General features: G+C 46.8%; 1 protein-coding gene across 1 annotated transcript; it reads left to right on the top strand.

The window, feature by feature from the left end:
* Positions 1 to 5843: 5843 nt before the first annotated feature.
* On the top strand, positions 5844 to 14792 carry LOC118828075 (cytochrome P450 1A1-like). The gene is made up of 7 exons (XM_036734479.1): positions 5844 to 5959; positions 8593 to 9454; positions 11458 to 11584; positions 12760 to 12849; positions 12980 to 13103; positions 13461 to 13547; positions 13858 to 14792. The coding sequence occupies exons 2-7, from the start codon at positions 8621 to 8623 to the stop codon at positions 14141 to 14143; spliced, it is 1548 nt and encodes a 515-aa protein (XP_036590374.1). The 5' UTR covers positions 5844 to 5959; positions 8593 to 8620; the 3' UTR covers positions 14144 to 14792.
* The last annotated feature ends 913 nt before the right edge of the window (positions 14793 to 15705 follow it).

Below are 15705 nucleotides of genomic sequence, written 5' to 3'. Positions count from 1 at the left end.
TCACAGAGCTGGCTGTATAGAAAGACCTCTGAAATCAACAGCGCATCCCCTCAAGCTTGGAACAAGGTACTCTTTGCTCTACAAGCAGTCATACCCCGATGAAAAACTCAAGGGTCAAGTAAGTTGGTTGGGAACATGGCCAGCCAGTGAAAACACACTCAGATTCAGTCTCAGACTTTGGAACCTTTCTTTGGTGACAAAGAAGACCAAAACATACAGCCAGAAGAAGTCAACAAAGTCAAAGAGCCTACATCAAAAGCCTCCAAGAAAAACATAAACTGGTCTCAGGCCATGGAAGAGCTCAAAAAGGAGTTGGAAAAGCAAGTTAGAGAAGTAGAGGAAAAACTGAGAAGAGCAGTGAGAGTGATGTGAGAGAACCATGAAAAAAAAGTCAATGATTTGCTAAAGGAGACCCAAAAAAATACTGAAAAAAAATACTGAAGAGAACAACACTTTAAAAAATACACTAACTCAAATGGCAAAAGAGCTCCAAAAAGCCAATGAGGAGAAGAATGTCTTGAAAGGCAAAATTACCCAAATGGAAAAGGAGGTCCAAAAGACCACTGAAGAAATACTACCTTAAAAATTAGATTGGAGCAAGTGGAAGCTAGTGACTTTATGAGAAATCAAGATATTATAAAACAGAACCAAAGGAATGAAAAAGTGAAAGACAATGTGAAATATCTCATTGGAAAAACCACTGACCTGGAAAATAGATCCAGGAGAGATAAATTTAAAATTATTGGACTACCTGAAAGCCATGATCAAAAAAAGAGCCTAGATATCATCTTTCAAGAAATTATCAAGGAGAACTGCCCTGATATTCTAGAGCCCGAGGGTAAAATAGAAACTGAAAGAATCCACAGATGGCCTCTTCAAAAAGATCCCAAAAAGAAAACTCCTAGGAACATTGTTGCCAAATTCCAAAGCTCCCAGGTCAAGGAGAAAATACTGCAAGCAGCCAGAAAGAAACAATTTGAGGATTGTGGAAAAATAATCAGGATAACACAGGATCTAGCAGCTTCCACATTAAGGAACCGAAGGGCTTGGAGTATGATATTCCAGAGGTCAATGGAGCTAGGATTAAAACCCAGAATCACCTACCCACCAAAACTGAGTATCATGCTCCAAGGCAAAATATGGATTTTAAATAAAATAGAGGACTTTCAAGCTTTCTCAGTGAAAAGACCGGAGCTGAATAGAAAATTTGACTTTCAAATACAAGAATCAAGAGAAGCACGAAAAGGTAAACAAGAAAGAGAAATCATCACCATTTTTATTTATAGGTTAGCTGTATCAAACTTTAAAAAAATTAATATCTAAGCTTAACAAATTATTCTCAATAATTGAGAAAGTACTTTATTATACTCTTTTTTGAGACAAATATTATTTTAATATTTAAACCAGGTGGGATAAAATAGAGAAAGGGGACTATAGATTAAAGTAAAAGAATATTACTGCGCTATAAGAAACATTGAGTATGATGAATACAGAGAAACATGGGAGATTTCCATGAATTGGTGCAAACTGAAGTAGTCAGGAAAATTGTGTACATGATAACCATAAATGGGAAGAACTCTAAACAGAAAGTACAATATTGACAACAAAATAATTGAGAGAATTCTGTGACATTATAATGAATAAGCTTGGCTCCAAAGAAGAAGCATAAGGAGGCACCTCCCTACCTTCTTCACAGAAGCATGAGACTGTGACTGGAACGCGGCAGATGATGTCAGGTTTGAGCTTTTTACAACATTATTTAGTGTTTCTGAATTGTGTTTCTCTTTTTTATTCTTTGTTATAAGAGATGACTTTTTGGGAGGGAAAGGAGAGAAAGATCCATCGGAAAATGTACGTTATGTAAAAAACAAAAAAATCAATAAAAATGTACTTGAAAAATACAGATTCCTATGTTTGACATTTAAAACCCTTCCTGACCTGGCTCCAGCCTCCTTTTCCAAGCTTATTACAAATTATCCATGCACATGCTCTAAGGTCCAGCCAAACTGGCCTTGTTCTTCCTCCCACACTAGTCTACTTAGCACATGCATGCCTAGATTGCACTCACCTCCACCTCTTACAAACCTTCAAAGCACAGTTTGTGCACCATCTCCTACATGAGACCTTGCTGGATAGAGAAATAAAGCATTTATTAAGCCTTTACCATATGCCAGATACTGTGCTAAGATCTTCGGATGCAAAGGCTGATCCCCCAACTGCTAATCCCTTCCCACCAATAAACATCCTTACATTTATTTTGCATATGGCCTAAAAGTCAGGAGAGATGTGGGTTCATATATTGATTGTATGACTCTGGGTAAGTTATAACCTCTCAGTGATTTTAACGTGCACATGCTAAGACTTTAAGATGCTGACCTGCATCGACAGAGGAAGTTCCTTACTTACCGGGAGCTCCCAATGCCAATGAAATCTTGAAGATGTAGATAAGTATATATTACATATGTGTGTATTGTATGTTTATATGTATATACACACATATAGTCAACAAGTATTTATTAAGCACTTACTATGTGCCAGGCACTGTTTCAGTAAGTGTACATAGTCTCATTCCAAGTTGGATTCTTGAGGGGAAGGAAGGACAGTGTCATTTCTTTGTATCCCCTGGGCCTAGCACATAGTAGGAATAGGGACTGGACCTCTGATTTCACTGAGGTAGGGAATTGCTAAAGAGCTGCTGAGAGCAGAGAGACATTGAGTGATTTGCCCAGGCCCTGGGCCTCAGAATCACACAGCCTCTGTGGGGGACTGTGGGTGGAGATGTGAAGGCAGGTGTTCCTGGCTCCTTCTGAGGCCAGCTCAAAGACCCACTAGCTATTAGATCTTCCCATTATGCCCCTGGTACTTAAGTCAAGATGTGGTCTTAATAAATTCAACCAATTGGTCAATAGACATATTGAATTCAGTCCTATGTTGGGCACTTCTGGGGAAGGAGGATTGGCATGACCAATTATTGAAGTTTCTGTCCTTCAGAACTGAGTGACAGGACCCATCTGGGCTAGTAAGTGCTTTGAGTACATCCCAATTTGGATTTCGACTGCTGGCCAAGGAAGTTTGGGAGACCTAGTTTCTGAATTCTCTCAATTCTGTCCTTTTCCATCTGGCTTGGTGTGTCCCAGGGAGGAGAGATTCGTGAGAGCCCCCAGTCCAATATGCTAAATGAATAAAACCACCCGCAGCTGGGGAACTTGGTTTGGGCCTCTCTGGTCTCCCAGGTGGCCATCTGCCTTTCCTAATCAGAGGTACCACTGGCACGCCAGCTCCTTGGGCTGGTACCGATCCAGGGCCCCTATCCCCGGTTAGTTCTCTTTAGGGATGGCGGGAGTACGGTGCTGAGGAGCCAGCGCTTTTGCCCCAAGACTTCAAGAAGCTGGATTTGCTGCCCCCAGGGACCACAAGGTCCCAGGTTCCTCCACGCAAGGCTGCCAGCTGTGTTAGCTGCCGAGCAGGGAGTGGGGGGAAGCGAGGACGCTTTCGGGAAATGCGTGCCAAGGTATCCGAGGCTCATGCCAAGAGTGCTGGCGCTTTCTGGCCACGGCTGGGCTAGGCACGCACCCCGGGCCTCTGCGCTGCAGCTACAGCGGCTACACCCTCCTCCCCAGGCAGCCCCCAGTCTTTACCGCTTCGGGAGGCCAGTCCCATAATTCCTGGAATTCCTTTGCGTGGTTGCTGACTTGGCCCTTTGAGAGCCGCCTTCCCGCCTCTTCTCCTCCTCCTTATTCTCCTCCACCCCTTTTCCCTTCTCCTCCCCCCTCCCGTTGCGTGACTAGGTGACCTGCACGAGGCGGTCAGACTGCTGGGGAACTCTGCGCCCGCCCTCACGATCCCTTCTCACGCAGCTCTGCCTCGCGCTTGCCAGAGGTCGTACCCGGTGACCCGGCGCGGGGAGGGGAGCAGGGTCGGTTGCGCCAAGGTGATCAGATCAGATCAGCAGCAGACTCGCCGCCGAAGCCGCTCGCGCGAGTGCAGACGAGAAAGGCATCAACCCTGGAGCTCTGACCTTAGCGCTTGGAGATTGGTGCCGGGAGATCTCGCTGAACCCAGCTCCCTCCGCCCGCAGCCTGTGATGCTGGAGACCGGGTCGCACCCGTTTAAAAAATATCTTTTTAAAAATTATACACATACATACGCACACAAATGTGTTTCCAACCCTCCCTCCTACAGCCCTCCTCAATTGAACGGAAAAAAAAAAAACCTGCCCATAAATAACGTGCATAGTTGAGCGTCTCTAATTCCCCTTGTAGCCGGGCTCGAAAGTCTAAGTCTCATTCTGCATTTTAAGTACATAGCCTCTGCGGCACGGAGTAGGTGACAGGTTGCACCCATTTTGTTCAAAGGTCGGGCTGACTGAGGCCGGGGGTCTGTATGGCCTGGAAGGACGACGAGGTGTTACAGGTGGGCTCTAAGGAATAGGTAGGGAGGACAAGGGAGTAGGGGAATGGGAGGACACGGAAGACGAGAGGGGTCTTTGGTCCTTCCTGGGATTCCCTCTACTCCCACCCGCGCCAGCCCTTCCGGCCTTGAGCTAATTCACCACTCTGTGAGCAAGCTTACTTAGTGTTTTCTCCGCACTCCGTTCTTAAAGTTCTGTTTGTCGCGCAAACACATATAAATCAAAGCATTTTTAAAAAACGTGTTTTGAACAATTCTATTTGGAAAATGAGAGACCCGCCTTGTCTATAACCAAAAGGTGTTGAAAAACGCTTCGGGGTCGCACCATTCTAAAAGGATGGGTATGCGACGCCCTGGTAGAGTTTGATAGACTGGCGGTGAGTGCCCACCTTAAAAGTGAGGACTCTTGGGTGAAGAGCCACCTGGGAACTCCGCCTGCGAGGGCAGCCTGCAGTTGGGTCCGAAGGAGCGGGCACCTTTGCCCTCTTTCTCGCCTCCCTTCTGTGTCCCCCCTCCCCCTCCTCCCTACGCTCCTCCGGCCCCGCCAGTTGCCCTCCCTCCTGGCTGGCCACTATCCCCTTCCCGGTGATATCTGACCCTGGGTCGAGGGCCAGGGGTCGAGATAAATCTCTCACGCGAACCTGGACACTGTGTAACCTTAGCCAAGCCACCTACCGCTCCTGGGGGGCGGGGACCCAGATGGATCAGCAACCCCCCCCACCCCCACCCCGGCCACCTCTACCCCCAGCTGCCCTTACACTGAAGGCTAAGTGGAAGGGAATAAACACGTTATTAAGCGCCTACTATGTGCCGGGCACTGAGCTAAGCGCTTTTAGAAATATTTCACTGCATTGATAGCCCGCGGTGAGCTTTTGTGTGTATGCGAGGGGGATCGGGGTGGTAGTGGACAGGGACAGAGATGTTTAGCATGGATCGCTGGAGAAAGCATCCCCAGAAATCAGCACCGCCTCCGACTTTGCAGTCAGTAATTGCCCTAAAACTCTCGAGAAGTGTGAAGGTGATGGTCCTTCTACCCAACCTCAGGTTGGACTGACCACCTGCGCCGTCCGAAAATTCAGGATCACCTTAGATTTGGAAGTCTGCCTACACTTGAGGGTTCGCTCCTTAGTAAGGCTGTCCAAGAGAGAAGAGTCTGAAGAGCGCCAGACCCCTGCCCCCTCCAATAATATACCCTGGGTCCAGGGAGCCCCCTAGTAAGTTAGAATTCCATCCCGCCTGATCTCCTGCACCCCTGCCAATAATTAGACACCCACATTCCCCTTCTCCGACTCGGGGTACAACCTCCTCTAAGTCCCAGTTGACCTTTACCAACTCGTCCCGCCCCACTAGAGGGCGTATCTGAGACATTGCCAATCACCTCAACCAATAAGGATGAGGCAGGTTGTATATAAAGGTTTGCAGAAAGCTCCCTTCTCCACATCTTCTAAAGAGGTGATTACTTCTTGGCATCTTTCAGCTAATATTGAGCAAGCCCTAGGTTTTACACTTCTCCGATTCTCAGTCCAAGCTGACCCCCTGTCAGACACAGGTAAGTGCTGGGTTCTTCTCCACTTTCCCTTCAACAATTAAGGAAAACAGCTCTCTGACTCCTGATCTTTCCAGGACATCCAAGACTGGGAATCATCAGATTGTAGAGCAGGAAGGGCCCTGAGAGATCAGGAAAGAAAGGCAAGCCTTCACACAGGTCAAGTGACTTATCCAAGGTCATTCAGTTAGTCCAAGTGGACTAGGGTTGAAGATCAGCTGTCCTCCTGACTCCCAACCACATTCTCCTTCTGTAACCCTACGAGATCAGGATTCTGCAGTCAACTCTACAGCTAATGTAGTGGAAAGAAAAATAGATTTAAATCTATGGCACTGGGAATTGAATCCTGGTTCTGCCTCTCACCAGCTAGTGTGATCCTGGGCAAGGGCATCACTTAATTTCTCATAGCCTCAGTTTTCTTACCTGTAAAATAGGGTGATAATTCTTGCACTACTTATCTCACAGGGTTCTTGTGAGAAATACATTTCCATGAAACTTTGTGTATCTACAGGATAGATTGTTGCTGTTCGGTCATTTCAGTCACGTCCAATTCTTTGTGACCCCCTTTGGGGTTTTCTTGGCAGATACTGGAGTATTTGCCATTTCCTTCTCCAGCTCAATTTACAGATGAGGAAACTAAGGCAAGTAGAGTTAAGTGACTTGCCCAGGATCACACAGCTAGTAAGTTTCTGAGGGCAGATTTGAACTCAGAAAGATGAGTCCTCCTGATTCCAGGCCTGGCACTCTATCCACCTGACCATCTAGCAGCCCCCCAGGATAGATAAAGTAGGATATTTTGTGTTCCCACCACCTGGATCCCTAAGTTCCCACTGTCTCAATATCCTAGCAGGACCAGTTTTTGGGTCCTTGTTTGCAGGCTGGGGTGGAGAGTAGGAAGGGACTTGGCCTCTTGTCTTTCCTAAGACAGTGTAAGGATAAGGCAAAGTGCTTCCTTCTTAACCCCTAGGCTATTTCCAAGAGGGCAGACCACTGGGGCAAATATCCAGGCTCTGATGTGAGACCCTGGACATGACCTCACACCTAGGAAAAGTTTGAAGGGAAGAATCTCTTGCATGTTACCCTCCTTCTCCCCAGTTCCTATTATCCTCCTAGACTATAGCATCTATCTTGATATCATCTCTCAACTGCATTTGAGTGACCAATGCTGGTTGATTTCAGTTCTGGGTCCCTGAATTGCAAAATCCTCAGGGCCTTGAGTCCCGTAAACTTGGTAAAACCCTTCTATCGGCGCAGCTCTGTGCCAACTGTGCTACCAAAAAGACAGGAGGGGAAGGGGGAGGGCAAGGAGGGGGAGAAGGAGGAAGGGGAAGAAGTAGAAGAAGGGCAGAGGGAGGAGGAAGAAGAAGTAGAGGGGGAGGAGGAGGAGAAAGGGAGAAAGAGAAATGTAAGGAAGAAGAGAAAGAGGAAGAGCAGGGCAGAAGAGGAGGAGGAGGGGGAGAAAAGAACACAGTCTCTGGATCTGAAGGATTCAGGGTCTGGTTAGAGAGAGAAAGACCCACACATGGAAAAATGAGGGGGGAAAAGGTATGAGACAGTCCCAGCTCAGTGGTCGGTTGCTTCAGGAGCCCTGGGTTCCAAGCTTGTTTCTGCTCTTAATTTCTATGGGACTTGACACCAGTCAGGCCCTTCTAGGACTTAGGTTCCTCCTCCATAGGGAGATTGGACCAATGATTCCCAAGGTCCTTCCATTTCTGCCATTCAGTGGCTCTAAGTGCTGAAATAAATGATGCTCTAGTCAATCAGGAAGGGACTAGATCTCCCTAGGTAGGCATAATCAGGGACACTGAGGGATTTAAATTGGGTTGAATTTGGATTAGGCAGAAAGGAGTGAGAATATTTGGAGAAAGGAAGAGCATGAGCAAAGGAAGGCAGTGTGGGCCAGTAGGCAGAGCACAGCCTTCTATTCAGAAGACCTGGGTTCAAGTCCCAGCTTTGCCACTAACTCAGTGTATAACCTTTAACCTTTCTGGCTTCAGTTTCTTTATCTGTACACGAAAGGATTGGGCCAGATGAACTCTACCTTGCCTTCCAGCTGTAAAATTCTGCATTCCAAGATTCCTGTGTGGTGGAGGGAGAGGGTAGAAGGAGCATAGTTTACGTAGAGGAACCCTTAATTACAAGGTATCTAAGAGGTTGAGCCCCTGGGCCTCCTTGGAATACAGAGGCCACTGGGGCAAGTTTTTATCATCTAAGGGAACACCCTCGCTGGTCACAGGCTGCTTTGGCATTCTGAGGACCTCTTACTGTTTCTGGTCTAATCTCTGCTTCCATTTTTCGGTGGGGGACGCTCAGCAGTAGAAAAGCGTTAGGAAGAAGGATGCACCAAGGATTGAGGGGGCTACAGAGATCAAAAGACTTGCCAAGTTCACCATTGCTTCCCTTTGGTACCATCAAGGGATAGCCCTCAACCTCCCTTCCTCCTTGTTCCATGTTAGCAGACATTTTTTGTCTGAAGGGATGGCAAGTCAGTATTACCCCCTCCCTCCTACTTAGCCCCATCTTCCCATCACTGCTCCTTGTTGAGCTCATAGGACCATTAGATACCTCTGGAGCCCTTCTCCAGTTTCCCATTCCCATGGTCTTATTGGTGTTTCCTCTTGCCTTTGTGTCAACAGCTACAATTTTTGCTAACTACCAAAAATCATGACAAGTGTGTTTTCCATGTTGGCATTCCTCGAAACCTTCACTGTCACCGAGCTCCTTGTGGCCTTTGTGGTCTTCTGCCTGGTCTTCTGGGTCATTAAATCTTACCCTCAAAGGGTCCCCAAGGGACTCAAAAACCCACCCGGACCCTGGGCTTGGCCTCTGATTGGCAACATATTGACTCTGGGGAAGAATCCCCATCTGGCCCTGGCCCAGCTGAGGGAGAAGTATGGGGATGTGATGCAGATTCAGATCGGCTCCACCCCAGTGCTCGTGTTGAGTGGCCTGGAAACCATCAGACAAGCTCTGGTGAAGCAGGGGGATGACTTCAAGGGCCGACCTGACTTCTACAGCTTCTCCTTAATCTCAGATGGTGACTCCTTTACTTTTAGTCCTGATTCAGGGGAAGCATGGGCAGCTCGAAGGAAGCTGGCCCAGAATGCTCTGAAGACCTTCTCCCTATCTGCCTCCCCATCCTCTTCCTCCTGCTACCTGGAGGAGCATGTGAAGAAGGAGGCTGAATGCTTGATCCAGAAGTTCCTGGAGCAGAAGGGGCACTTTGACCCCTTCAGGTACCTGGTGATGTCCGTGGCCAATGTCATCTGTGCCATTTGCTTTGGAAAGCGCTATGACCATGAACATCAAGAACTACTTAGTATCGTCACTTTGAATGCTAAATTTGGTGATGTTATTGCCTCTGGGAATCCAGCTGATTTCATTCCTGTGCTGCGATACCTGCCCAGTAGCAAGATGGCAGCCTTCAGGGACCTGAACGAGAAAGCCGCCAACTTTACTCAAAAGTTGGTGAAAGAACATTACAAGAGGTTTGAAAAGGTAATGAAGGGGAGCTGTGTTTACTTCAAGCCTAGCTGGGAGGAACGAGGAATAAGGGGTCTTACTAAGTGTGTATAGGAAGAAAGAGGAGGTGGAGGAGGAGAGGGTGGCAGTAAGGAAGCAGTAGAGCACCTGAGAGGCAAACTGGGCTAGGAGAATTAACATGTATACAATAGGTACAGGCCAGAAAGAAGTCAGGGGGCAGGTCAATGAGGCAGCATAGGTCTGAGCAAGAAGGCTCCAGAGTCTATAGCAGCTAGAATTTAGATAGGGCTTTAGGGTTGGTTACATATATTATCTCCCTTGGTCCTCTCAACATCCCTGGGAGATAGACATTACTATTAACCCCATTTTACAGATGAGAAAACTTTAGCTGAGAGAAGTTATATAATTTGCTTGGGGGGTCACAGAGCTAAGAAGGGTCTGAAGAGAATTTGAATTCAAGTCTTTCTGAATCTAAGTCAGACACTCTATCCATTACAGCACCTAGCTGTTTGAAGAATTCTAGAAAGTCAGAGTTAGCATCTATGTGGCAGAAATCTAGAAAGTGAGAGCTGATCCAAAGGCAGAGCTTGAATTGCTTTCTGTCCGTTTTTATCTTTAATGCTGTACTGCTGTAGTAGGAGGGCCAGCAGGAGAGTCAGGTCAGGGTTTCCAGAGCTGAGCTTCTGCCCAAGGCCAGATGCATGACCTCCACCAAGGATTCATTCTCCTCGGAAGTGTTTCTATGGGTGTTGAAGTATTCATATGTGCATGAATGTGCGTGCGCGCGCGTGTGTGTGTGTGTGTGTGTGTGTGATGTAGGAATCTTGTTTGCTAGCCCTCTAGCAGCATCTAAAGGTGTGGCCCTAGAATAGGTATGGTTCCTGCCCTCCAGAGGTTTACAATCCATCCACCAAGGTGCTGTACTTTCACATGGTCTGCTAATCTCACCAAGCTTTCCTGACTTTCCAAGGATATAGTAGTATATCAAAGAAATTTCAGCATGCACAGTGTCTCCACGGAAGCTGTAGAGTATAAACACATTTCAACAGTGATGCTTCTGCCCACTAAAGTTTTCTGTGACCTATTCATACAATGTCTGGGCTAGAAGATAGCTCAGAGATCAACTGGTCCAATGTTCCCCCTTCCCAGAGAAACAGACTGAAGCCCAGAGAGGGAAGTTGACTTACTCAAAGCCACACAGAAAATCCAAGGCAGATCTGGGGCTTAGTCCCAGGGCTTTTGACTTTTCAGGACTTCAGGGAAAAGGCATCTTTTCACTCTATCAAGGCACCTCTCTTACTTACCTTATATCTCTACTTCCAGTCCTCTGATTCAACCCAAGAAGTGTTGATCTTCTCCCCTATGGGAGAGAACAGTACTAGGGAAGTAGCCTTCCCTATTTCAAGTCCTGAGCACCTGACTAGCATTACCAAGGAGCAGTAATTAGGCTGCCTCTCTTATTGGCCTTTCTTCTTTCATTGGGAGCCTGAGGGTTGGGTCAGCCAGCTGAGCCAAGCAGACAATAAATGTCTATTGAGTATGTTCGATATTCAGGCACCTTGGGGGAATTTGGGAGGTGGGAGCCTCAGTCCTTGCTATGTAAGAGCTTACAGTCTGGTTGCAGAGAAGAAGGACCTAAGCTCAAAGGTGGCCTCAGACACTTAATAAGCTGTGTGACCCTGGGCAAGTCTCTCAATCCGGATTGCCTCTTTTTAAAAAATCAGATATTTTTATATAGGAAGAGCCATATGAGTGGGTCCTAGAAGAGTTTAGAAAAGGGCAAGACTACTGAATGCTCAGAGAGATCAGAGAAAGTTTCCTAGAAGAAGTAGGCATATCCTTGGATCTGGCAGGATGGGTAGGATTTAGCTAGGAAAGGCCCAGCCATTCCAGGGAAGGAGGATAGCTTGAGAAAAGGTGCAGAGATGGGAAGAAATGGGGTTTGAAGAGGATGAGGAGAGCTGCAGTTTGGTGCTTGGCATCCTTTTTGCCCTAACCCTCTAGCCTTGCCCCTCCAGGGCTGCATCCGGGACATCACAGACAGCCTAATTGAACATTGCCAGGAAAACCAGTTGGATGAGAATGCTAATGTCCTGCTGTCAGAAAAGAAGACTGTGAACACTGTCCTGGATATCTTTGGAGCAGGTAAGAGCTGCCTTCCATCCCACCCTCCAAGGAGGCTGACCAGGATTTCCTTTGGTCCCTCTTCTCCCCTAAGGTTCCTTCCAGCATTCTAGAGCCAGGCACTGCCCTCCACAGCTACCCATGATTCCTTTCTCCCATACCTCTTTCTACCCTCATCTCTACCAAAACATACGTGTATTTTGCATCTTTCCTAGAAAATATCGGGTAGACTTAGGCACCCAAAGATGCTCATGTCTGATAAATGCTTGACTTGTTACCCCCTCCCAGAAGTATGTACTTGCATTTAACCCGGAGGAGTAAAGCCCTAATGGTGGAATGCCAGGCACTATGGTAGGCCAGGGATGGAGATATTTCAGGGATAAAGCAGGTCTTTCTGGTATCCTTCAAAGCTCATTACATTGGCAGCCCACTCTGTCTATGGATAAGGCTGGTCTTTCCCAGGGCCCCTAGGACCTTCCTGCCTATTTTCAAGCCTGCCCCATCTGAATTCAGGGGAAAACCAGCCATCTTCATCTCAGATTCAGGAAATTCCTATACCCATCAAGACACCCTTATTTAGGGACAGTTCTTCCCTAGTAAAATCCCTGGGGTAGTTTTGTCCCTCAGAGATCATGGAGTAAAATTTTCCCCAAAAAGTCTTGTTGAGATCTTACCCGTTGGCACTGTTCAAAGATCTGTTCAACCCAAAAGAAATGGCTAGGATCTAAAGATGGCTGGCTTCTCCTGGCACATGTCACAGAGGCCCTTTTACACATTAAAAAAAGCATAGACTGCCTGGGCTCTAGGCCCAGCTCTACCAGTGACATACTGGAGCGACCCAAGGCAAGTCCCTTAGCCTCTGTGGGACTCGATTTTCTCATCTATAAAATGGAAATAGTAATCACTACTCTCCTATGTCACAGGAGCATAGTAACGACCTAAGGGCCTAACACTGGTGAGAACATTTGGAAGATTCATAGAACTGGGTGTCTGGAGCACCGGACTTGGGGTCAGGAGACATCTGAGTTCAAACCTTTTCTTAGGCGCTTAATCATCTAATCTCTAATCTGTGAAATGGGGATAATAGTAGCACCTCCCTCATAAGGTTGTCTAAGGCACAATGAGATAATACGTGTAAAACCTGAAAGCTCTACAGATGGTGGCTCTAATTATTGCTGCTGTTCTGTCCTGTCCAGGCTTTGACACCATCACCACGGCCATTTCCTGGAGTCTCATGTACCTTGTGGCAAAGCCTGAGATCCAGAAGAAGATCCAGGAGGAGCTGGGTAAGTGGAGTGAGTTGTGAGACCTTCCTTGACTCTTTGCAGGGCTGGGGTGGGCAGTGGGGAGCCCCTTAGGACCCAAAGGCAGGGCTGGCTTTGAGCCTGCTCCCTTTGACTCGCCTTTGTCCTGCAGACACGGTGATTGGCAGAGAGCGGTGGCCCCAGCTCTCAGACAAACCTCAGCTCCCCTACATGGAGGCCTTCATCCTGGAAACCTTCAGGCACTCTTCCTTCCTCCCCTTTACCATCCCCCACAGGTGAGACCTTGTAAGCAAGAGGATGGGGTATCCACACCTAAGCTTCACGATCTACTTAGTACCCAGAAGTCACCAGGAACAAGACAGAATGAGGCCATTGTGGGAAGAGGGAGATTATGGAGAGGAGAATCATTCCCCATCCACAAGTCCAAATATCTCTGGGACAGAATGAGGGAGGTCAGGGAAGTGTTTGTCAGTCTCTCATGATCTCTGTTCCCCCAGTCATTGCTGAAGGAAGAGAACAGAGGTAGTGGCAGCCAGGGGTGTCTGCAAAGAGAGAAAGCAGGGAACCATGGGGGATACACCCATCCCCCCCAATTCCTTCTGAGCCTGACAGAGGTTTCTTGTCCCACTCAGCACAACCAGAGCCACGACCTTGAACAATTTCTACATTCCCAAGGGACGATGTGTCTTTGTGAACCAATGGCAAATTAACCATGACCAGTAAGTCAACCCTGGGGACCCAACAGGGGTCTTGGGGGAGAGCTTTGGGTGTGTCTAATGATGATTGTCAGCCAGGTGGAAAGCTAGGGACCTCCTAAGTGCAAAGCCTTCTGGGCCATCCTTAGCTGGCTAGGCCTTGGGCTTGAGGTCTAGACTGGGCCAGTCCCCTGGGGAAAGGGCTTACAGGGCAGGGTACCCACTCACATGCTACTTACATTGCCCTAGCCCCAGCTCTCAGTCGAGATCTAGGGCTCTGACCCCTGCCTTCTCTCCCAAACTTTCATCTCCTCTGTTGTTCCTCCTGTGACAGGAATATATGGGGGGACCCTTCGGTGTTCCGGCCAGAGCGATTCCTCAGGGCAGATGGAACCATCAACAAGGCCCTGAGTGAACAGGTGATTATGTTTGGCCTGGGGAAAAGGAAGTGTATTGGGGAGACTATTGGCCGGTGGGAAGTCTTCCTCTTCCTGGCCATCCTGCTGCATCAGGTGGAGTTCAGTGTCCCCTCTGGAGTGAAGGTGGACTTGACCCCAATCTATGGATTGACCATGAAACATGCCAGCTGTGAGCACTTCCAGGTTAAGCTACGCTCTTAGGAGGACTAAAAGCTCCAGGATGGGATGCTGTTGTTTTCCCTGGCCTGCTGCAAAGGACTGGAGGGAGGCTTCAGGCTGAAGTTGATGAACATGTGCTCAGTTCTGGTGCTCTGACTTCCTGCTGTTATCCACTAGAGAGGGGCTGCTTCACTCTCCAATCCCTGCCATTCTTCCTGGCTCCCAGGAGACTACTCCCTCTTGACGCAAGTACTTGGCTCCCCACTAATTGAATGCTTTTATGCTGTTCTATGGTTTAAGAGGCCTGGCTGGGGACAAGGGAGTCCCTGGGCCTCTGAAAACTTCAGGCAAAGTCTTTGAGAGAAGAGAGAAGACATGGGACCAGCCATGAGAATTGGACCATTCTATCAGGGTATGAGCAGATTTGTTCCACTTTGCAAAAAAGAAGGAAATTGTGAGTCCTTTTCCAGGCCAATCAAGGTGGGTTCAGGGAAGAGACTTGCCAGGTGGGAACTCAGTAGACAGACCACACCTACATAGTCAACACTGGGCCAATCCCAGCTTCAGAAAAATGCTCCGTATCAACACAAGAGTGAGCAAGTCTTGGAGCAGCACCTTTCTTATAGTAGCATGGGTCCAAAACGGGAAAAAAAAAAACCCACAATAAAGAATGAAGTTAGTGAAAGAATAATCTTTGATCTGCCTTCAGTTTTTTATCTGGACGTGGATAGCAGTTTCCTTCCTGAGTCATTGTAATTGTCTTGGATCATTGTGTTGCTGAAAAGAACTGAGTCATTCATAGTTGATCATCACACAATGTTGCTGATGCTGTGTACAATGTTTTTCTGGTTCTTCTCATTTCAATTTGCATCAGTTCATGCAAGTCTTTTGCAGGTTTTTCTGAAATCAGCCTGCTCATCATTTCTTATTACACAATAATATCCCATTACATTCATACACTGCAGCTTGTTTGGCCATTTCCCAATTGATGGACATCCCCTCAGTTTCCAGTATTTTACTACCACAAAAATGGCTGCTATAAGTATTTTTGTATATGTGGGTCCTTTTCCCTTTTTTATGATCTCTTCAGGATGCAGATCTAGTAGTGGTATTTCTGTATGAAAGGGTATGCAGAGTTTGGCTGACCTTTGCGCACAATTCCAAATTGCTCTCCAGAAGGGTTGGGTCAATTTGCAACTCTGCCAACAATGCGTTAGTATCTTACTTTTCCCACCTCTTCTCCAGCATGTATCATTTTCCTTTTTTGTCATATTAGCCTGTCTAATAGATATGAGGTGGTACCTCAGAGTTGCTTCAATTTCCATTTCTTTAAAAAAAACTTTTTTCTTGCTATTTTTAAAAAACATAACTTTTCCTATGATAATTTTACAATATTTTTAAAAGGTATCCAAATATATAAAGGGTAAATTGATAACATATCTCTAATACATATGCATATGTGCATATATAGATAGATATAAGTATTTGATATTTTCCTGTATATGAACAAATAGAAGGAAAAAAATCTTAAAGTAGAAAAATCAGTGAAATGCTACCTAGAATTAATATTTTTTTAAAAATTAACCAAAATGGGCATGTTATTG

The sequence above is a fragment of the Trichosurus vulpecula genome, chromosome 8, assembly GCF_011100635.1.
Source record: "Trichosurus vulpecula isolate mTriVul1 chromosome 8, mTriVul1.pri, whole genome shotgun sequence".
Lineage (NCBI taxonomy): Eukaryota > Metazoa > Chordata > Mammalia > Diprotodontia > Phalangeridae > Trichosurus > Trichosurus vulpecula.
This window is presented reverse-complemented; position numbering and strand designations above follow the sequence as displayed.